This window comes from Prinia subflava, chromosome 16, assembly GCF_021018805.1.
Source record: "Prinia subflava isolate CZ2003 ecotype Zambia chromosome 16, Cam_Psub_1.2, whole genome shotgun sequence".
Classification (NCBI taxonomy): domain Eukaryota; kingdom Metazoa; phylum Chordata; class Aves; order Passeriformes; family Cisticolidae; genus Prinia; species Prinia subflava.
Genome location: NC_086262.1, coordinates 4,424,182 through 4,446,616, shown reverse-complemented (window position 1 = coordinate 4,446,616; position 22,435 = coordinate 4,424,182). Strand labels below are relative to the sequence as shown.

Here is a 22,435-nt window from a genome sequence, read left to right as displayed (position 1 = left end):
CAGGTCAGCGTGTGTGAGCCTAATCCTTCACAGGGTCTCCTGGGGCTCGAGTTCCTCTTGGCCTCTGGAGCTTGGAAGACAAAGCTTTATTCTTCAGGGCCATTCAGGAGCCTTGTAGCTGCTGCTGCCCAGATCTGCATCTCACTGCTTACTCCACACACTTTGATTTTGCTGGTTGGCACTGAATGTGCTTTGTGCCTGCGTGTGTGCTGGTGTGCTGGAGGAAGCACACACCATCCTCTGCACTTCTGCAGCATAAACCAAATTCTAGAGAGATGAATCCAGACCAGTACCTGCAACTATTTGCTGCACCTGATTTAAGTCCAGTCAGTCTGTCACCAGATCACAAAGCCCTTTTCAAAGAGAGACATATTCATTTTATATGTCACTTCCATTTCTTCTGTATTTGCTAAACCTGAGTGAGAGATTAACCTGAGTCCATCCTGTGAAGGGGCACATATGCCTTGCCTCTCTGTTCAGTCTGGTGAAAGGTTTCTTTTTTTTTTGCAAATATCTTGCAAAATACCTTTTCTCCTTGTTTGCCTTCCAAGTTTTTCATCCCATCCCATTCTGTCTTCCCATTCCCTGCTTCTCACTTGATTTTTTGGATTGTTTGAGTTCAAAAACACAGGTCCTTGGTAATTCTAATTCAGATTTATCTTACTATTATTTCTCATCAGACTACCATGATCAGCCTGTCAGGTCTTGAAGAGTTGTAGGTTAGTGAGTGCAAAGGAGGCAGCTTCCTCTGGGAAGACTGACATTACTGCCCTTGGTTCTGTATCCTGGCCTGCTGCTGTAATTCTGCTTCTCTCTGTATGTTGCATTGCAAAGTTGACCATTTGTGGACCTCACTGAGCAGGTCAGATATTTGGGAGATTTGGAACAGGCAGGTATTTGGATGAGCAGCCTCCTTACCTGCCACAAGCTGTGCTTTCCTCCTCTGTCAGTCAAAGCTCTTGCTAAATTCTACATCTGTATTGCTGTTGCTTTTAGTCATTATCTTCCTCCCTGAGCTCTTGTGGTGCTGAAGGACTGGTGATACAGGCTTTCAGCTGAAATCTGGAATGATACCTCTAATGAAAATAGGCTTTGATTCTGATGTAAATAAGCAGCTCTGGATTTTGGTAGGATCGTATTGCCATCTCCAACTCCAGCATCCTCAAGTGCAGGTTGCACCAGAAGTAGTGTAGCTCCTTAATGTTAAATCAACAGGTGGATTCTTGCAGTACCAGCATGGAGATATGATTAACTTCCTCATTGTAAAGACAAAAAAATAGTTTCTAAGCTTTTGACTAACCATTGATCTTTATATGACTTGTATATGGGGAGTACACAGTTATTTCCATAAAAGGGGTTAACAAGTAGGTAATTATCACATCATACCCACCACACAAACTACTCTGAGGTCACAGCTGTAATGCATGTGAAACACCTGTAGTATATCTGATTGCCTTTTCTGACGTCCAGAATTCTTGCTGTATTATTCTCTGACTGGTGGACACTGTGTGTTAGCTAGAAATTTCATTTTCCATTGTGAACAAACCTGAGTTGAAATCTCATTCTGCATGTCCACATCCACTTGGCACCATTCTGGTAAGGGGGACTGGGGGTGGTTGTGCTGGAGCTGAGAGCCTTCCTCAGGGCTCTGGAAGATGATGTTGGTCGTGATGCACCTTTGCATGTCTGGAGCAGGAGATCAGGCACTCCTCAGGGAATAACTGTTTTTTTTTTCTTTCCTCTGCAGAATAGCAAACCTGAAAATCCAACTGGCTAAGCTTGACAGCGAGGCCTGGCCTGGCGTGCTGGACTCTGAGCGGGATCGTCTGATCCTGATCAATGAGAAGGAGGAGCTCTTGAAAGAAATGCGATTTATTAGCCCCAGAAAATGGACACGAGGAGAGGTGGAGAGACTGGAGACAGAGAGGAGGCGCCTGGAGGAAGATCTTCAGGCTGCCAGAGACACTCAGAGCAAAGCTCTCACTGAGAGGTAGGTTAGTGGGCACAGGGCAGTGCCTTTTTGGACAAGAGGTAACTGGGAGCAAACAGCAGCATCCCCTGGCTGACTGCCCACAGCAGCGCCCTCACATTCCCAGGACACTCCAGTCAGAAAGCTTCTGAACTCATCTCCCAAACACCCCATCTGCAAGTGTTACTGTGCTGGTGGGGAAAGGTTGCTGTTCCTGCAATGGATCCTTTATGGGAATGTAAAGAGTGCTCAAATAGCCCAGTGTAGTGTTAGTGTAGTGTAACATTTCTGTATGCAGCCAGCACCTCACAGCAGCTTCTACACTTGCTGTGCAGTCTGGGCCTTGGTAAATGTCAGCAGATGGAATTTTAAATTTCTTAAATTTGCTGTTTGTTCTGAGCATCCTTGTATGTGATTCCTGTAGGATGTGGTATTTGACAGGGCTGTGGGGCTTGCAGGGAGTATCCTGTGAATCTAAACTAGCTGAAAAAAAAGCCAACTTTCTTCCCTAATTCTACCTGTGTTGCAGGAGGAGATCTCCTGGGAATGTACAGGGAGGATGAATTCTGCATTAGGCATTGCCTACAGGTGTTTTCCAGTCTGGATGTATTAATGAGGGTAGCTCAGCAGTGTTTTTGATAGCTGCAGTCTCTTGAACATATATGGAATAGGCACACTGCATTCACTCTCTCTTTGGCTCTGTATTTTCATTTCTTCTACACGGTCAGTGTCCAGATGACACCAGTTTTCTCTGTAGGCTTTTAGTGGTTTTATCATGCTGGAAAAAAATGTAAATGTCTTGGCCATGACACTTTTACCTGCCTGAAGTACCTGTGGTTTGACAAGTGGTTCTGGTCTTGCCATAAGGGGAACACCTTCATTTGGGATTTTCAGGAATATGGTCACATTTCAGAGTGCCAAAGACATCACACATTTATGGGGAAGGATTTTGTGTCCAGAGCCCTGTTCAGTTAGGGTGTGAGCACCCACGTGCACATGTGTTTGTCTCAGACCATTTCAGGTGGGAAATAAAGCTGAGATGCTGCTAAAGCAAATAATGTAAAGCTGTAATGAGATGGTTAATAACTAAATCAAGCAACCATTAATCATCCATAGACTTCAGTGAAGGAAATGAAAACATTTATGCTTTTATTAGCACAGTAACTATGGGAATGCAGTAGTGTATAGTGAGTAAAATCTGCCCAGCTCTTTTGAGGTCTGACCCTAGAAACATTAACTTTTATGGTACCAGCTGTAATTATTTTCTCTTGTTGTGAATGTTTTCAGGACTGAGTTCTGCATTTTAAAAGTTCCTAAAGTTGGTAAACACATCTTGACCAAATTCTGTCCTGTGTATTCCTATCAACTTTTGTAGGCAAAAAAAAAAGTAGTTTTTTTCCTCTACTCCTTATTCAAAATAGTAAATTGATCTTTTCTTAGATTGAAGTTGAACAGCAAAAGAAATCAGCTTGTGCGAGAGCTGGAGGAAACCACCCGGTTGGTTGCCATGTTGCACACCCAGCTGAAGAGGTAGGTGACCCTTTCCAGAAGCTGTGGTTGCTCTTGCTGCACATTGTGCCACTGCCTTTCTCTGCTAACAATTCCAGCTCCCAGCTGAGGGTTAAAAGGCCTTTCAGTCCCAGCAGTGACCTGAGCCCCTGTGTGGTCAGTGAAGGAGAAGCCTTAGGGTCATAGGCTGGGTTAGAGGGCTCTTTCCAATGGGCTGAACGAGCTTGTGGTGATGCCTCTGTCTCACAGCAGCAGTTTGCACAGTCCCTTCTATTTCAGTAACATTTAGGTGACTAGAGATAGCTGAGATTTATTCACTGAAGTTTGAATTGCTGAAGTATTACATTAATAAAGTATGCTAAAAACAGCTTAATAGACAGAAAGTGGAGTGAATCTTACTAATGCAACTCCACGTTAATGTATGAATGATCATATTTCTCTAATGCCAAGTGTGCTGTTGCTTGCAATGTGGACAATATATAGAGATATCCCTGAATCTGTTGTGGTTCAAATGGTATGGAGAATGGCTTCCAGTTCAGGCTGTAGTTTTGCTATTTCCAGACTAATGCATGACTGCAGGCACTAAGGCCAAATCATTTTGCTAAAGCTATATTTTTATCATTCTGATAGCAAGAAAGTTTGGTGGGGTTTTTGTTTGGTTGAGGCTTTTTCCTACCAGTGTGTACTGAATTTACTCTGTTTGTAGCTTCTGCTCCACTTGGATTCTGTTTCATTTTGTGAAGATGACACCGAAAAGACTGGAAAGAAATCATAGTGCAAGACTGACATGTAAATAAGCCAGCATGGAGAATAGCTATCTGTGAGGCTTTTATGCAGTGGAAATGCATCATATTTTCATTTCACCTAGCTGATTAGGGATCTTTTGAGGTGACCAAGAAGCATGTGAAACTAATTTCTTCCTAACCGTGTGCCCAGTGTTCTTGGCATGCTCCTTCATAAGAATAAGTGTTTGTTATTAACCCCATAATGCAAAATGTCTGGCATTCAAATACTTGTAGAAAAGGAAGTTGAGCCCAGTTTTTTGATAGGGAAAAGATTAATTTAAACCCCCTCCCTTTTCACAGTAAAGTACACTGAAAAGCTGTAAATTCATTAGGCTTCAACAGATGTGTATATACTGCCAGTATGCAAAAACATCTATCAGAAGCTTTTTTAAACAAATGTGATGCAGTGCACATCTGTCAGAAGATATTTTCTGCCAAAATTATGCTAAATACAGCATACTTGCCCTTTTCTCATAAGGTCATGGACATAATTATAGAAATGTAGCTTCCAGCTTTTACCCTATAAATAATAAATAAGGGATTATTAGGCTTATTAATATCTCACTGTTTTTCAGTGGGGAAATTTAAGCCACTTATACATGTTCAGAAATTTTTCAATAGCTAATCCCTGTCTGAAATGAGGGTCAATAATGACCAAGGTCTTCAATATACAGAGCAGGAGTGTTGGTTTAAATGGAATTTCTAGACATGGTACATGTTGTAGTCAGTACTGGAATATTGGGTCTCCTGAGCAGAAAACTGTGCTGTGGTGTCTGGACTTTCTCTGAACAGACTTCTACTCAGCACCTGCTTAAACTTAATTTGTTGTCAGTTGTGTTCTGAACCTAGAACTCCAGGGATAAATAAGGCATGTGAATTGATTTCACAACCCAGCCCCAATTTTTTCCCTTGCTCTCTTGGCCCTGGATTCTGTGTAGCAGTCTTTCACATGGATAAATCCTGCCAGCTTTCTGGGAACTGCTGGCTGCTGTGATCTCTGAGGGCCAGTTCCAGGCAGCTGTGATATTGCCTTTTGGCTGCAGGTCCAAGATAGAGGCAAATGCAAGAAAATTTCCATATGGTCAGACAGTTCATTGCAATAACTTCATCTTCTTGCATGGGCCTTGCTGGCTTTTGTGGTCTGCTTTGGAGATTAACAGGAGCCATAGATACTTTCCAGAGAGATGCGGGAGAAGGGGGATGGCACTAATTTTAATTGGTTTGAAAGTGTTCATTAGAGTTGTTTTGGCTAAACAAGGACTCTTAGGAGTCTGATATGGTGAGTAGAAAAATGTGTATGATTGATGCTGTTTCACCAAGCAGTGACCCACCATTTCTCCTGTACACACTGTGGTTTTGGATTGCTCTGGGGACTAATGCGTGTGGCCTGAGCTAACAAAGCAACACCCTGTGGGCTTAGAGATGTGGTGACATTGCAGTGTTTTCATGAGAAATCAGAAGATACAGCGTCATGGTTTTCTGACTTGTTTCCTTCAGTCTCTCCACCAGCATGCTTTCCCTCTCCTCGAGCAGCAGCCCCGGTTCTCTTGCATCTAGCAGAGGGTCTCTGGCCACCTCCAGCCAGGATTCGTCCACCTCAGCCAGTTTCACTGATCTCTACTACGAGCACCTGGAGCAGTTGGAGCAGTTGGACTCAGAATATCAAAACAAGCTTGACTTGCTCTTGGAAGGAGCCACTGGGTTTAGGCCATCAGGCTGTATCACCACTATTCATGAGAATGAAGTAGCAAAAACTCAAAAAGCAGACACCACGAGCCGCATGCAGGCTCTGAGGTCCTTGTCTGGTACTCCCAAATCCATGACATCACTGTCCCCAAGGTCGTCTCTCTCTTCTCCATCCCCACCTTGCTCTCCACTGGTGATAGACCCACTCCTAACTGGTGATGCCTTTTCAAGCCATATGGATTTTGATGATGCAGAGATAAGTGCAAATCTGGCAGAACTCACCCTAAGCACCGGGAATGGCAACTGTAGACTGGAAGAGCCTCGAGCAGGAGATAAACATCTAGGTCAAGGTATGGTAAGAAAAGGTTTTTATGCACTGCGTGCATTTATATTTAATGTCATTCATAAAGCATTGAGAATCAAGGGTTTCAGAAGCTGTCATCTTGTTAGCTTTATGTTCAAAAATGTTTTCAACTCTGTGTTCTGTCTTGTTTGGGAGGGAGGGTTGGTATTTTAATTTGTACACAAAAATACTGATCTAATGAGTCTTGCAGGAGACTGATTTAGGTGTGTTTTTCTTGTAGACAGATACATGTGGACACAAATGCACAGGAATTTCATGTGCAGATGTAAATAGTCGTGGTGGGATTCCTGGTTTGATTTGACACTGAACTGTTCAGAATGTCACCTGTTGTTTTGGGTCTAGGAGACACACAGTGCCATACTGATGCAAAGTTTTTGACCAAGCTTCTGAGGAGGGCTGGAAAAGCCATTTAGCTTAACAGTTAACAAATTATAGTAATAATAATCCTTCCCCACCACCTTGATGTGCATAAGATCCTGCTCTGGTTTCCAGTAAATCAGTGGCAATGAATTTATTAATTTCAGCTGAACAGACATGTCAAGGCTGTGCTCAGATTCTGCTGTTTTGGTCTCTTAGCAACAAAAACGTGTTTAGATTGTAAGCATGATAAAATAAGACATTTAGAGATAGTGGATGTTCTCATATATGCATATAGCTTGTTGGTGGGTGGGAAGGGTTCATCCTTTTTTGGAATAGATGGGCTGAAGCGGATGGAAAGCAGTTGGCACAGCCAAGGCACAGTGCTGGGGCCTGTCTGAAGCCCTTGTGACTGTAGTTGGGTTAAATCCAATGAGTGAAAGGACTGGATTTGTAGCTGCAGTGAGGAAGAGCTTTAAAGGCAATATAAACTTGCAGGCTATAGTCCTATGAACCAGCAGTACAGTTTGCTTCTGTTTTTCGTGGGATTATTGAACAGCCTGTGAATAAAGGGAACTAGTACCATGTTATCACTGCCTTCTGCAATAAGAAGACTGACACTATTTAAAGCACAATAAAAAACACAAGTGCAAATCTTCCCCTTTGAGCTACCATTTTCCTACAAGCAAGAGGTATTATGCATTTGAGTAGGAAACACTAATTATTCTTATTAGAACTGGGCACTGATTAGTTTTAACCTTTTTAGCTCTTCAAGATTTGCCAAGGCTGTTAAAGTGAAAGCTCAGGTGTTAAGCAGATTAAGTGATTACTGCTGTTAGCCAGTCAGCAGACAAAATAATCACCATAAGTAGTTTATTTCAGGGCAATAACGAGATGAGATTCTACTCCTCAGGCATTTTGGGGGTGGGGGTTCAGTGTAACACCCGAAATGCAGGGGCTGGCTCTGGAGTGGTCAGTCCTGGGCAAAGCACGCTCACGTGTCCTGGAAGCAGAGCTGAACAGTACATCTGAGGGCTTTGCTGCTGCCTTCTGGTAGAGCAGAACCTCCTCTAGCTTTGAAACTGAAATAAGGTTCCTTTCTCACCTGAACACCTGAGCAATTTAGGGGAAACTAATAGCAAAGCCTGGAATCTGACAAGAGTTCAGCATTCTCTGATTAAATAGTCTGGATGCGAGGACAGTGCATGATGTGGCTCTTCAAGGCCCATGGAAGGGCAAATGGCAGGAAGAGAAGAGCAAACTGCAAATTCTTGATGTGAGTGGAAAAAAAAAGGGTGAAACAACACAGGCAGTGTTGTCCACCTGCTTGGAAAAATGGAGGAGAGTTGAGTCAGTTCTGAACTCTTCCATAAACTTTCTTAGTGTGATATCACTACAGACACTTAGGGCTAAAAACTAAAAGTCCAAATTTTGTGTTAATTAGCTGCATGAAAGGGTTGAGTTTTCCAAATCTTTTGCAAAACGAGTAAGGCAAGGGGTGGCTGGAATTGTTGTCAGGGAACCATTCATCTTTATTCAGCTTTACAGTGTAGCTCTCTGCTGTACAGAGTTCTCTTCACTGTTGTGCACTTTGTGTATTCACCCCCTTGGCCCTGAGGTGCTCGGGAAAGGTGGTGAAGAATGAGGCTCTCTGGGTTGGAATGACTCCATGGCATTGGGAACTGAGGGAAAAAGAGAGGTTTGGTGTGTGGAGGCCAACCTGCAGTGCCTTTCCATGTAAAGGGATTCCCAGAGCAGCATTCGGTGTGTCAAACTCAAAGAATCAGGAAGTTATTTTCCTGTTAAAATCACGGACTAGAAGGTGTGAAGGAGCATTGAGGAAAGAAGTTTTGACCCTGCCCACGCATCTCTAGCACAGCCTATGATCCACGGGGGCATAGCCCTGGCACCTGGCAGGGGGCAGGATGGATTAAAGTGGGAATGCCAGTGTTAAATGGATCCATTTGTTTTAGTTAATGACTGAGACATTGTGTTACAGTCTAACTTCTATTCATGTGGATTGGCCTATGGGGACAAGGTCTGGACGTTCTATTTCTGTCCAGTGGTTCCATGGGAGTACCAAGATGAGAAATGCCATTTGGTGGTAGTGTCAAAAAATCCATGGATAAGTGGGCCTGAAATGGCCCAGGTGTCTCAAAGGATTGGGGTTACCTGTAGCACCCTCTGCTGTTGGTTTACAAGTCCTTATGTTATTCCATAACCCTTGCACACTTTTCCACCAGTTTATTCAAAGCTGGATTTAATTCTTTAAGTGGCTTTGTGAGACCGTGAAGAAAACAACACCCAAAAAATCTGAAAAAACAAAATCAAACCCCAGAAAACTAATCAAAACCCAAACTTGCTTTGTGATAAAGAAAATACGCATTGGAAACCATGTATTGTTTTGGGGGCATGTGCTTGTCTAAGTCTATGGGAAAGAAGGACCTCTTCTGAAGAGCAAAAGCCCCTTGGAGAGGAGTGTACTGCTGTGCTGCTGTGGGGTTCCAGCTGCTCCCAGGGTGACACATGGCACCTCCTCACTCTTGGAGCAGGTCTCCACATCCCTGAGGACGAGAGCCAAGAGCTGGGTATGGCCCAGCACTCGTTAGCCACGTTGGCAGATGGAGCTCTCCAGACTCTTGGCTGCAGCTCCTCTCCAGTGAAATGTTCAAGTGGAAAGATGCAGAATATGCAGTTTTCCAGGGAGAATCTTTCCTGTTTTGAAGCACAAGAAATTTATGTGAGATAACACCTCTGTGCAAAACTTGCTTCACCTTCTTTGGTTTCTCTATCTCCTTTTCCCTGCATTCCTGCATATGACTGCTCTTTTCAATCCTATAACTCTCTTTCTCTCCATGTTCACCTGGTTAACCTGGTCTTTCTGGACCTGCCTTTGTCCTGTGTACACAAACATTTTGAATTTAGGTGGTGTTTTTTTGCTGTTCCCACCTTGAAGCTAAACTTGGTATAAGCTCTCCAGGTGGGATATGCAGCTCCACGTGATCCATACCTGGCCAGAGCCTGGTCAGCAGTGCTTGCCCAGCCACCGTGGCTGGGAGCAGAATGACTGCTGCCTGCCTAAGGGTGCCTTGCAGTAGGAGCTGGTTTATTGGTTCATATTTATAAGTTCACTAGAATTTGTGCTGCTGCTTCTGAATGTTTGCTCATTGTGTCATGGGTACTTCCCTGCCTTTGCAGAGTTTTGGAACCTTCTCCTGGCATCTCCTGCAAGGACCCGTGCCCAGGGAGGTGCCAGGGCAGGCAGCTGTAACACACTGGGCCCAACCCGTGTGTAACCTTAGCTCTCACACTGCTGCAGGGCCCAGGGGATAAGTGGGCACTCACTGTGCAATGAAACCCTCTCTCAACTCCACCACACAGCCTATTCCTCCTGTTTTCCCTGGACTTTTTGTTCTCCAGGGCAGTTTGGCACTTCTCTCTCTTCAAGGCCACCTTTGAGCTCAGCCTGCCCTACCTGTGTCCTCTCTGTCTTCAGAAATGTGCTGTTGCTTAACAATACCTGGCTGGGGGAAAAAATGCAATTCGAGGGGAGGATAAAAAGAAAAGCTGCTGCTTATCCAGTTTGTTTTCATTAACCCTGCTTTTGGTTTTCCTTGTGCTTTTGTGGTAGGTCTGAACACGGCTGGAGGGCCGGCGCTGAAGGTGGCGGGCGTGTCGGCGGCGGTGTCGGATGAGTCTGTTGCTGGAGACAGCGGCGTGTACGAGGCGTCTGTACAAAGGTACACATCAGATCTCTCTCCAGGACAAAGCCAGGGACTCGGCTGTGCACAAAAGTCAGCTGGCACACTGCTGGTTATGACCTTTCTTTGTAATGTGGTGGTTAAACTTCTCAATTTCGGGTTTCTCAATGCTTCTGAAAAAACTATGAGTAGGTTGAATTTGATTATCAAAATGACCTGTGCTCCCCATGATAGCAGCAGCTGAAAGGAAGCTCACAGAGAGCTGTTTGAACAGCTGGCCTGTTTGTGAAGGTGCTGCTAAGCTGTGCTGCTTGGTGGGGGGAAGTGGAGCCATCTGGCAGGTGGAAAGCTCCCCTCCTCTCAGTCAGTGACAGCCCTCAGTCAGTGTGAGGAGACTTTGGGATGTTTAAGGAAGAGAGCAGAAGCACCTTGAACTTGCCTGATGGATGTGCACGTGCAGTGATTCAGTTCCCAAGTGCTTGGAGCAAGAGCAGGATGTGATGCCCACAAGACTTGTCCCACTAAGGGACAAGGGCACAGCTGGGAGTCACTGCTCTTGCTGGCTTTTTGAATTGTCTGGGGGGGTTTACTCAAAAAGTTCACTGGGAGGTACTGATCTTATCTGTACCTGGTTTGGCTGCATCTAGTATGGGTTTTCCTACTTTTTTATTAGCATTGAGGTGAATTATAGGGTTGTTAGTTGTGAAACACAACTGTAGAGGTGAAATACCACTCATCTCAGATTCCCCCCATTCATTAGTTATCTTCATTAATTCTCTAGATAAATGAGTGATTTTTATGTTCACGGCACAGTTCACTTTGACAAGGGAGTGCAAAGCTTGTGTAAATCAGAGCCCCTGGGCTCAAGCAGTCAGACAGTTGGGAGTCCCAGGGTCCCTGTGTCCCTTCAGTGGGGTAGGGACTCTGTGGAGAGGGGAGTGGGACAATCACAGAGGGCATCCCACGCACACTCACATGTCTGATGTTAGTGTTGTTTGGGTTATCAGCTTGCCAGCCCCTGTGGTGCCTACAGTGTCATTTTGGTGCCTGTCCAAGTGGGGAGGGTGGGATGAGCCACCCTCTGCAGCTGAAATGTAACAAAATGCTAGAGAGTGCTAAGCAGTAAAATGGAAAACACTTAGAAGAGAAGAATGCTAATCCTGTTTTCATGTGCTACAACATAGCCTCTTAGTCAATTAGACAATGAATGTAGTTTTGGGACTTTCAGTGCATAAAACTTGGGAGGAGGAATACATTTGGAGTGAAATGATGCAGAATAGCTGTTTCCAGCAAGGCCAGACAGTGTACTCTGTCACTTTTAATGTGCTTAAGAAAGTTTGATTTCTTAAAGAAACAAAGGAATTACTTAAATCTAATAAAAGTTGAGAATTTTTGCTGTCATGATGCAGGACAGGATTGCAGTTGTTAAGTCGTATTTCTCTTGCTGGGCAGTCAGCCGTTTTTACTAAAAACCAGTCAAGGGAACCCTTTAAAAATCCCCCACTGCCTTATTTTTGCAGTCTTTTGTGTGGCTTTTTTTTTCTTTTGGCAGTGAAGAGGGAAGACATATGACTTTCTGCTGATAAGCACTGTAATACATACCTCTAAGGCTGATTGCACTTACTTCTTAAATGGGCTTTCTTTTAGCTGCTAATTTTACAAAATTCATATACCAAGCCACTGAATGGAAGGGAAAATATCTTGTATCACCTAAATGCAAACACTTCAATAAGAGGCAAATCAAATCCTTAATTGTCTTGATTCCTTTCAGACCGTGTGTGTCAGAAGTGATGGTGTTTGACAGTGACGATACAGAAGCAGTTGGAACAGCCAAAGTGCAAATTGCAATGAGGTAGGTGCAACATATTTTACTGGATTTGCCTTCCAGTGGAAAGAACAATAAATGGGATTTAAAAGATAGTGCTTTCTCTGCTGTTTTCTTCTCCTGTCCTATTAGTATCAACTAATGCCCTTTTCTAGTGTAGTCAAGAATCACATTGAATCCAAGAGGTTCTTGACCCAGTTGCCCTCTTTTATGTCAGTGGAAATCAACTGGTGACACTGTGGTATGAGGGTGCAAACCAGCAACAGGAGCACTGGCAGTGCTGGGCTGGAGAAAGCCTTTGGCTGGATTGCAAAATCCTTAAGGGTGCACCTTGGGTGGGGAAAACTGCTGAGAATAAGTGGCAATCACAATCCCTGACCTGATGTCAATCCCACAGTAGTGGGTAAGGTGTAGGAGGCAGGCACAGAGGCATCCTCCTTAAATTCCTTTCTGGAAGTTATGTAGGATTTGAGAAAAAGAAGTATACAAAACTCATTTGTTACAGCCATCCAAAGCAAAAGGTTACTCATGACATCCTCACTGTTGTACTTCAAGTATTTTTACTTGTAACTTTTCTATATTGCAGCCATTAGAGCCTCTCAAAAAATTGTAGCTACAATGCAGCAATTTAGCTAGACCCTAGGAAAAACAGTGTGTATTAGGTCAACTCAACAGTCCATTGTATCTGAATCCCTAAGTTCTGGATGTTCTGGACTGTTCTATATTCTGGATGTTCTGGTAGCAAAACTTGATGTAATAGGAAACTGGTTTTGTTTCAAACTATGGGTAAGTCATGGTCCCGTTATAGTGTTGTCTTGTTTGTAAATTTTTGTATTGTTTATGTGGAATACTCAGTCCAAGGCAGACTTCTCCAATAATAATGCTTTTCTGTGTCTTTCTGATTCAGATATGATGAGAAAAATAAACAATTTGCAATATTGGTCATCCAGCTGAGTAATGTTCCAGCACTGCTGTTACAACAAGATCAAAAAGTGTAAGTGGGTGAAATAAACACACTTAATATATTTGTGTTGGATCCCAGTGAGAATGAAAGTGAGATTAAGACACTCTTAGAAACTTACCCTTCCTGAAATGTTTCTATACTTTGTGTGGTGACACTTACAAACTAATAAATCTGTAAACTGAAAGAAGGTGCAGTTTTTTCCTCAAAGGTCTGTATATGCTAGGGAAGGACTTGCCTGGAATTAGCAGTGGCTGGTGAGGTTCTTAATTGTAGCAGTGCCTTGAGCACCTGCATTGAGTGAAGAGGGAGAGTTTGTCCTGCTGCAGAACTCCTTGGACACCTGCACAGGGGTGGGAAATGTGCAGCTACTGCTAGACTCATTCCAAGCACAAAGTCTTTAAATTCAGCTTTGTGCTGAATAAGCTGACAAAAATTGGATTTATTTTTGCTGTTCCTACCTACATGAGGGTGTGAGCTGTGTGACAGGTTGCAGAGATGTAATCCATGTAAAACAGGATCCCATGATGTCTGATTGCAAGGTTCAGAAGGATGAAGTCTGTGGGAACTCTTGCCACTTCACATCTCTGATGCTGTGACGAGATGTTCCTTTTCTCTCACCTGACTGCAGCTCCGAGGCATAGGAAAGGACAGCAGTGTCCACAGTGCTTAGGCTGGCTCACTGAGGGGTTTGTGGGGGAGCAGCAGAGCCGTGGGGCAGTGCTGAGGCAGTGCTGTTCCCACAGGAACATCCGTGTGGCTGTCCTGCCCTGCTCGGAGAGCACGAGCTGCTTGTTCCGCACCCGGCCCGTGGAAGCTTCCGACAATCTCGTGTACAATGAAGCATTCTGGGTTTCCATCTCCTACCCGGCCTTACGCCAGAAGACTTTAAGAGTTGATGTTTGCACTGTAGATAAGTCTCACCTTGAAGAATGTTTGGTGAGTACCCAGCTCTGTTTTGATAACTTTGTGTTTGCTTCCTCTTCTTAATAAGGCACGATGTTACACTCTTGAGGTATGGCAATTTCTTTGAAAGCTTTCCTGATTATCTTTAGCTATGTGGTCTCTCCCCCACAGTGTTCTTTGCAATGACAATTCTCATCAGGAAAAACAATTATGAGATAAATGTTTTGTTACAGAACTACCTTGTCAGACCACTAGATATTTCTCCTTCATGCTTTAATGCCAAACTTTAACTAGTTTTCTTCCTTTTGGAAACATTTATGGTATTGCAGTTGAGAACAAATTACTTTGGATTTGGGTGCATCAGGTTGTGTACTAAATGTAATGTATTGAAAAATGACAAGGCAGATGAAGAGAAATGGGGTATACAAAGCTAAAACATCTGGGTTTGGTCAGTGATTTTTGTCAGCCTTGCAAATTTCTTGAAAGGGAGTCATCCCCTCCCGTTCCCTTCTCTTTGTTCCCTGTTCTTTCTCTTTAAAGCTCTGGCTGTAATTTCTCTTGCTGCAGTAGCACTGTTAGTATGTCAGGATTCTTGTACAGTGGAGCTGTAGTGAAACACTTGCTACTTAGATTAGAAGCTCTTGACAATGCTAAAAATAATTAAACATAAAGAATTACTAGTGGTTGTGAAATGGGATAAACAGGCAATCTTTCTTTTTGTTGAATTTGCCAAAATCAAGCAGTCCTGGATTTTCACTCTGATTTCTTCTGACTGGTGTGGTAGTTGTTCATTTTAATATTACACTAAAACGATGTTCTTGTTCTCAACAGGGTGGAGCACAAATTAGCCTTGCTGAAATATGTAGATCCGGAGAGAAATCAACACGTTGGTATAACCTCCTTAGTTATAAATACCAGCAGAAGCAAAACAGGAAAAGTAAACAAGGAAACAGCCACTCTGAAGTACCCTGCACTGAAAAAACAGTAAGAACAACTGCTTAAATTGAACATATCTCTTGTAAACAGGATTAGCAAGAGGATTTGTGTAGCTGTTACTATAGAGAAGTGAAGGCTGGTGTGTTTATATTTACAACTTGAATGTGTCGTTAGGTGCAGCAAAATAATTAACTTGTTGATTCCAGGTATGCCCACATCCTGGGCTAAACACTGAAATCTGCTGCTCAGGAGGCTGAGGGATGTGGTGTAAGTGATGTGTGAGCTCCAGCCTCCCTGCCCACCAGGCAGTTCACAGTGCTGCCTGAACTTGATGGGCAATCCAGACAGAGTTTGCACATGCAGGGCACAGAAGGTGCCCGGGCTGGAGCTGCACATGCTGGGGGAGCTGGGCCAGCTCTGCTCAGAGGCTGCACTGAGCTCTGTGTGTGCAGTGGGGCTGGGGCTGCTCTGGGGCTGTTCTCACCACAGGGGCTGGGCATGCTGCAGTCTGTGAGAGTCATTTCTTCACAAGAAGCCTCTTCCTCTCCTCAGGACTCTGTCTCAGCACTCTTAGAGCAGACAGCTGTTGAACTGGAAGCTGTGGAGAAGAAACTGGAGGAAAGCAGAAGCACTTTAACTAGTGGAGAGAGCTGGTAGGTGGCATCCCACCATCTTGTTGCTGTGGAGTTGATCAGAGCATTTGGGTGCAGAGGAAAAAGCAGATGATACTGAGCTGTGGGAGGCTTCTCTGTTTTGGTGAAAAATCCTGTTTCTTCTGTTCTGGACATTGTGCTTAGAAAATGAGAACAAAGCTGATAAATGTTGAAAATTGTCAGTAGCACTATGCTAATTTTGTTATTTGCACAGTCTTCTATGGATACCCTGAAAACTCCACTCTGTGGTGCAAGGCTTTGTTTGAATTTTAATGTTCTTTATGGGGCTGTTCTTTATATGGTTCAGATTTCCTTAAAGAAGTCCAACATTTGAAATAGAAAGCAAGGCTGACCAATGGGATTGATGGAAAAGCCTGCTGTGAGTTTAAGGGAGCTGAAGAGTATTAAAACAATGCTTCAATTTTGTCCAGTAACACTTTTTAACTAAGATGAATGGCATCCTGAGAGCTCCCCTCAAGATGCACTTGCCTTCAACTCAGACCACATGGCTGAACCCTCATCTTGCTTCTTTTGAAGCCAGATCAGGATGAGGTTTATGACTGTAATGTGGTCTTCTGGTGCAGCTTCTCTCCTTTCTAAGCCTGTTTGTGTGATCTCAGTGGCTGCAGGGCCTGTCACATACACCTGGCTGTTTCTGTCCAGCAGCTTACAGGAGGTACCTCCTGCTCCAGCACCAGAGTATTGTCCACAAGAGGCCAGTTCAATAACAAAGCTGTTCCTTTCAGGCAAGACGAAGAGGTTCCTGACCTCCTGGAAGAACAGGATGAGATCAGTGAAAATGAAGCAGAGGAGGAGGAAGAATTCTGTGCTGGAAAATCGCTGTGGGAAACAGAAGAAAGTCTGAATTCCCAGCTGCACACAGAGATAGCAGTGAAGGTACATTCAAGGGCCTTTTGAACAGAAAGATGATTTAAGCTTCCCGTTTCTCAGCTGACTGGGCTGTTGCTGAGCTGAGCAAGGCTACAGCAGTTATTTGAAAGTTCATCATTGATGATTAAATGTTTATCTACCTGAAATCTTTGTAAATAACTCTGTGGGACCATTTTGTCTCACAGTTAGCACCATTTCATGCCTTCTTTTTGCTGCTCATGAAAACTGTTTTCATTAACGTGACAGGGGTTTTGACCTTGTTTAATTCTGAATGCAGCTGTAGTCAAACAGGGGTGTACTGTACACAGCTCTCTCTGTACATGGATTTAGATCTTTGCTGCAGATGCACAAGTAAGATAATGGTCTTTAAAATCATACCCGCTCTCTGTGGGATTGCCAGGTGACAGTGATGTCTTGGATCCACAGGCAAAGCCCACTGGAATCAGTTGTGTTGTACAGCAATCAGTGGATGCAGAGCCCTTAGGGAGCAATCCAGGTGATGCAGCAGAGCTCCAGGAGTGAAGTGTCAGGACACGCTGCATGAGAAGGGCTAAAGAACGTCTGGGTTTGAATGAGCAAGCACAGGCGTGGCACAGGTGGCTGTCACACAGCCTGGGGTGTGTCCTGGGCACATGGGGAGCTGGCATTTACACTGCACTCTGTGTCTTTCAGGTGGATAAAGAGACCAACACAGAGAGCCTTGCACAGTCCTCGACTGTCGTTCGTCCAAAAGACAAAAGAGCAAATCCACCCCAATCTCAGTTTGTCAGGGGTAGCACCATCATCCGCTCCAAAACATTTTCCCCAGGACCACAGAGTCAGTACGTGTGTCGGGTAAGGAAAGTGGAACCCTGAGCTTCCAAGTGCTCGTTTTCACTCAGTCTGAATTTCTCACAGAAACTCAACAGTGCTTTCTCTCCCCCTCTGACTTCAGAAGTTGCTCTGTCCTCATCTCCTGGACAGTATCTTGCCTTGGAACTAGCAGCATTAAGCACAAATTTATCAGATATATATGTGCATATATATTTTGGCACATGCAGCTTGTTGAGATGCCCAAACTGACCTGGAAGGGCTGCTGTAAGAGTGATGAATAAGCTGCATATTAAACTGCTGCTTGAAATGTTCTGTGCTAACTCAGTTAGCTCTGTCCACCTGACTTCAGATGAGGTGAACATAAAACCTTGATAGAAATGGAAAGGTAAGTACCTGATAATATCAGCAAAAAAATCTCTGTGGAAACCGGAAAGTCACCAGTGTGCTTTGTGTGAAGGTAACTGAGCAGGCCACATGTTGGGTCTGATGTCACTTCTCCTGCTTTGAAATGTTTGTACACAATTATTTCCTGAATTGAGGGTCAGAATGGACTATAAATATCTTTTAAGTGGGATTGGCAAACAAGCAAGCACTGTCTTTTACCACACAGGACCTGTCCCAAGTGGGCAAGCCCTGAATACAGCTGAGCCAGATGTGCTGTGTAGGCTGTCCCTGGTTCAGAAGCAGGAGCTTCCAGAGGAACAAACCTTGCTCATTCTGCAGCAGTGGCCTGTGCTGGGTGGTACAGGTGCTGTGTCCCAGTACACACAGATCCCAGTGCCTGTTCCCCTCCTCACACAGCTCTGAGAAGGGGCATGAGAAGGGAATTAAAATTAAACCCTGCTTGAGCTGAGCTCTTTGTAAGGGTCTACAGACAACCAGAAAACGAGGCAGGCTGTGTGTAACATGGCAACTCTTCAACTGATAAACCCAGGGGCAGAGCTTTCAGGTAAACTTACCTCTTCCAGCACTAGCTTAAAATACAGGTTATAGAAAAATACAGATTAGAGAAAACAGAAATCTCATAATAAAATAGTCCTGTTTTACATATGCTAAGAAAGAGTCATATTATTAATACTAACAGCTTATTTTTCTGGGCTGTTTTGCTCAGCCTAGTTACTTGCACAGGAAGAGAGCAGTGGGGCAGAGTCCCATATCATAGCCTAACTCAGTTGTCTCTCTTTGCTCACAGCCTATTCCCAAAAAGGGACAGAGTTCAAGGCTTGTGGCAGGATCTGGCTGTGCCAGTGCATGTTTCCTACTCAGACTGGGGTGACAGCTGTCTGCCTTCCACAAAATCTTCATAGTTCTGCTTACAACAGCCTCTGGTCTCACTGATATTGTGTGTATGCACTGCTTGTATTTCTTTCATGAAAAGTTTGTGGTTTTCACCTTCCTTTTCAGCTGAATCGCAGTGATAGTGACAGTTCCACACTATCCAAAAAGCCCCCCTTCGTTCGGAATGCAATGGAGAGACGAAGTGTCAGAGTGAAACGGGTAAGAAGCATCACCACTTTCCTCTTTCTCTAACACAAACACATGCAAAAATCAGAAAACTGTTTTAAAGGAAAAATCTGCAAACATAAATCAGTTGCCACATGCTTTCATTCACAACCTTTTCTTCGTGTGTGAGAAGTCTCAAGGATTCCTTGAAATACCAGATTATGACAGGAACTCATATGAGTTGGAACTCATTTCAAATTCATTTCAAATTTAGGGAAATGGTTCCTGGTATTTTCCATCTTTTCAGAGAAGTAGCACAAAGAGTTTTGCTGTGTTTATTGTTGTGAGATTCTTAAGTATTTATAACAAATTTGAGGAGCTGGAAAGGAAGATTAGGAGAACGATGTCTCAGGTGACCCTGCTGTAGTGATGCCATGGTACACAATAAACCCCTGTGCCCATTGTGATGGCAATCACTAAAATTCCCCCAGGATACTGACACTGAGCTCCTAAGGAGATGGTTTTCTTGGGACAGCTTGTGTTTGAAACTAGCAGAAGGCAATATGTTACTGGAAAAAGCACAGGTTTTTCTGCAGCTGTGTGGATTCATCTGAAGATGAGACATTAAACTTAGGAGGAAGGTGTGCAAGCAAGACTTGTTCGATTTGAGAAGCTGCCAAGGAAGAACTTGAGTGGAAGCACTGAAATCAAAATACTTTTAATCTATAAGACTTCCCTGAGTTTGTGGTATCTGTCTCAAGACAGACTGGAAACTCTGGATGTGTTTAAAAAAAGACTGGATGTGGCACTCGGTGCCATGGTTTAGTTGAGGTGTTAGAGCATGGGTTGGACTCCATGAGCTTGAAGGTCTCTTCCAGCCTAGTGATTCAGTCATTCTGTGAAAACAGGCACAACAGAGATGGTTTGTGTGAAGAGAAGTGTTAGAAAGAAGGGTCTCATGATGTGTTTGGCACTTCCTGGGTGGAGTGATTGGGCCAGTTCTCCTCACTGTGTTCACACAGCGCTTCTCTTCCAGCCTTCAATCAAGTCCTTCGGTACAGAGCGCCTGATCCGCACCTCGCTGGACCTGGAGCTGGACCTGCAGGCTTCAAAAACCTGGCACGACCAGCTGGTCCAGGAGATCTCAGTGCTGAGGGAACTGAAGGAACAGCTGGAACAAGCTCAAAGTCAGGGTGAAAAAGAATTGCCACAGTGGGTGAAGGATGATGAGAGGTTTCGACTGCTGCTGAGGCTTGTGGAGAAACGAGTAAGTCATACCTGCCTTGGGGTTTTGTTCCACTTAGTGGAGAAATAGAGACATTTTGGAAACAAGGGACTTTGGACAATCAGTAAATGAAGCCTGAGCACTGTTAGTCAGTGTTGTCTGCCACATACAGCTCTATCAGGCTGTTAGTCCTGAGCCCTTGCATTCACCAGCACACAGATCTGCTGTCCTGGCAGAGGTGCGAATATGAGAAGTCACAAATGCCATCTGTTGTGCTAAGTGTGTCCCCTCAGTCTGCAGGAGGTGTGGTGTGTGGTGGTTGGCACTTACCTTACTGTACATCACACCCTCCCCCATGCACAGGGCTCCTTCTCAGCTTCTGGGATTTCTCAGCACCTCTGCTGGCACCAGGTGTAGGAGGGAGTTGGTGTGAGGTGCTCCTTGGGGTGCTGTGTTCTTGTGTGTGCTGATCTTCTGCCTTCAAAGATCTATCAAGAAGATACAAAGAGAGTAATGACACAAGCCATTATTCTTACCACAGGCTGGAAGGACACCTTACAAAAAGCTCTCTCCCTTAGAATATTTAGTTGACAAGCTTCAGTTCAGCTTCTGTGGCTTGTGTCTTCTAGAGTCAACAGTTTCCAAACCCCTCAGACCTGCAGCTGAAATACTGCTGTGTTTGGAGATGAGTGAGGATAAGATAATTCCTCCTGGAAATGCAAACAACTCTTGTCCATTATTCATTTAGGTGCAAAATCCAGAACACAAGTGTGAGCTCAAGGCCGATAAAATGATGAGAGCTGCTGCCAAGGACGTCCACAGGCTGCGAGGGCAGAGTCGAAAGGAGCCTCTGGAAGTGCAGTCATTCAGGTAATTATAGGTAAAGGGCAGGAAAAATTGGCTTCTACCATGATTTTTCTGTGGATGACTGAGATACTGATGAGCAAGACTGATCTCTGCAGAAGTAGTTAACTGTTCTGCTTAAATAAGAACTTCCATATTTTCATATCAAAGTATAAGGTCTGACTCAGGGAAATTAGTTGCAGCACTGCACCTGATCAAAGCAACCAGGATTCTCCAAGTCATTTCCCACCTGGCAACAAATTCTTTAACACAGAAGCAGCCCTTTGCTTCCCTAAGCAACAGACCCAGAAAGGAAAAAGCTGAGCCTTTCTGAAATGCCTTTTGGTAAGGTCAGTGTTGTGGGCTTAACTCATGTCTGATAAGTAAATAAAAGGTGTCGGTTGTGAGAGTATGTACCTCTGCTCCTTGTGGGGACAGCTGGTGGGATAAATTCTCATGTGGATGATAGACATTTCTGGCAGGATTTCTGTTGCAGTAACAACGGATCATCTTTTTTCAGAGAGAAAATGGCATTTTTCACACGGCCAAGAATAAACATCCCAACACTCTCTGCGGATGATGTGTGATCACCACAAAGTATTTGCTTTCTGGACAATTCTACAAATGCAGATTGGGTTTTGAAGTTATTTATGTGGTATTATGAAGGTACCAAGGCATTTGTATATTAGAGCTTTTGTCAGTATGTGGATGTTTTGAAGATTTTTAGGTTAAAGTTATATCATCACAGAAACCAGCATTAAAGTGACAAGACTGTATAGTTTGTATATTTAGGAATGTATTTTTGGGAAATAGAATTTTAAATAAGAACAAATGCAGCGTAAGGTGCTGTTATTCTTAAATAATGCTGTTTAGACTTTTTGTACAGCTCTACCTTTTAGAGGTTTTACTGCAATAAAATAAATTTGAAGGAACCTCACCCCTACCTTCTATGATGTTCTGCATTGGACTCTCCTTTGAGTGATGTGTTTTGTACCCTGTGGGGAATGCTGGGAGCCAGCTGGGACTCCCAAGTGCTGTGAACGAATTCTCTGTGAGCTGTGAAGCATTTGTGTTTCCTGCCAGGTCATAAAAGTAGGTGTGAAGTTCAGAATACTTGCACTTTTAACATTTGTACTGCAGCTCATGTCTGTAATGGGTCTGTTAAGGTAACGTGGGGAGCCCATTGAAACCACTGCTGTGGGAGGAGGGCTGCAGGTTTAAAGTCCATTTTAGGTTTTTCCAATAAAGTGACCTTTCTGGACAAACCTGCCTTCTTGCTTTTTGTCTTGAGTGAATTTTCTCATCCCCCCGGAACCTCAGCTGGGGTTCTTTTGTGTGGCCAGCTGGAAGCATACAGCTTTTCACGTCTTGTCACATGCGATGCTGTAATTGACACATTTCATTTAATTGTGGAATATCCGGAGGTGGACGGGACACACAAGGATCACAAACAAGGATCACCCAGTCCAGCCCCTGGCCCTGCACAGACATCCCCACAGACACCACTGCTCCCAACCTGGGCATCCCTGGAGCCCCTGGCCCTGCACAGACACCACTGCTCCCAACCT

The 22,435-nt window shown here is 44.1% G+C and overlaps 1 protein-coding gene across 1 annotated transcript in view; it reads left to right on the top strand.

Moving 5' to 3' along the window:
* The window catches only part of WWC1 (WW and C2 domain containing 1), a 66,237-nt gene extending 44,105 nt beyond the window's left edge, over positions 1–22,132 (top strand). Inside the window, exons 9-23 of the mRNA XM_063413232.1 lie at positions 1,748–1,990; positions 3,410–3,499; positions 5,761–6,299; positions 10,302–10,410; positions 12,143–12,223; positions 13,104–13,190; positions 13,904–14,096; positions 14,895–15,047; positions 15,552–15,652; positions 16,399–16,549; positions 17,216–17,377; positions 18,761–18,853; positions 19,836–20,066; positions 20,773–20,894; positions 21,388–22,132. Coding sequence (XP_063269302.1) covers positions 1,748–1,990; positions 3,410–3,499; positions 5,761–6,299; positions 10,302–10,410; positions 12,143–12,223; positions 13,104–13,190; positions 13,904–14,096; positions 14,895–15,047; positions 15,552–15,652; positions 16,399–16,549; positions 17,216–17,377; positions 18,761–18,853; positions 19,836–20,066; positions 20,773–20,894; positions 21,388–21,454 — 2,422 coding nt within the window. The 3' untranslated portion in view covers positions 21,455–22,132. The remainder of the gene's footprint in view (positions 1–1,747; positions 1,991–3,409; positions 3,500–5,760; positions 6,300–10,301; positions 10,411–12,142; positions 12,224–13,103; positions 13,191–13,903; positions 14,097–14,894; positions 15,048–15,551; positions 15,653–16,398; positions 16,550–17,215; positions 17,378–18,760; positions 18,854–19,835; positions 20,067–20,772; positions 20,895–21,387) is intronic.
* The last annotated feature ends 303 nt before the right edge of the window (positions 22,133–22,435 follow it).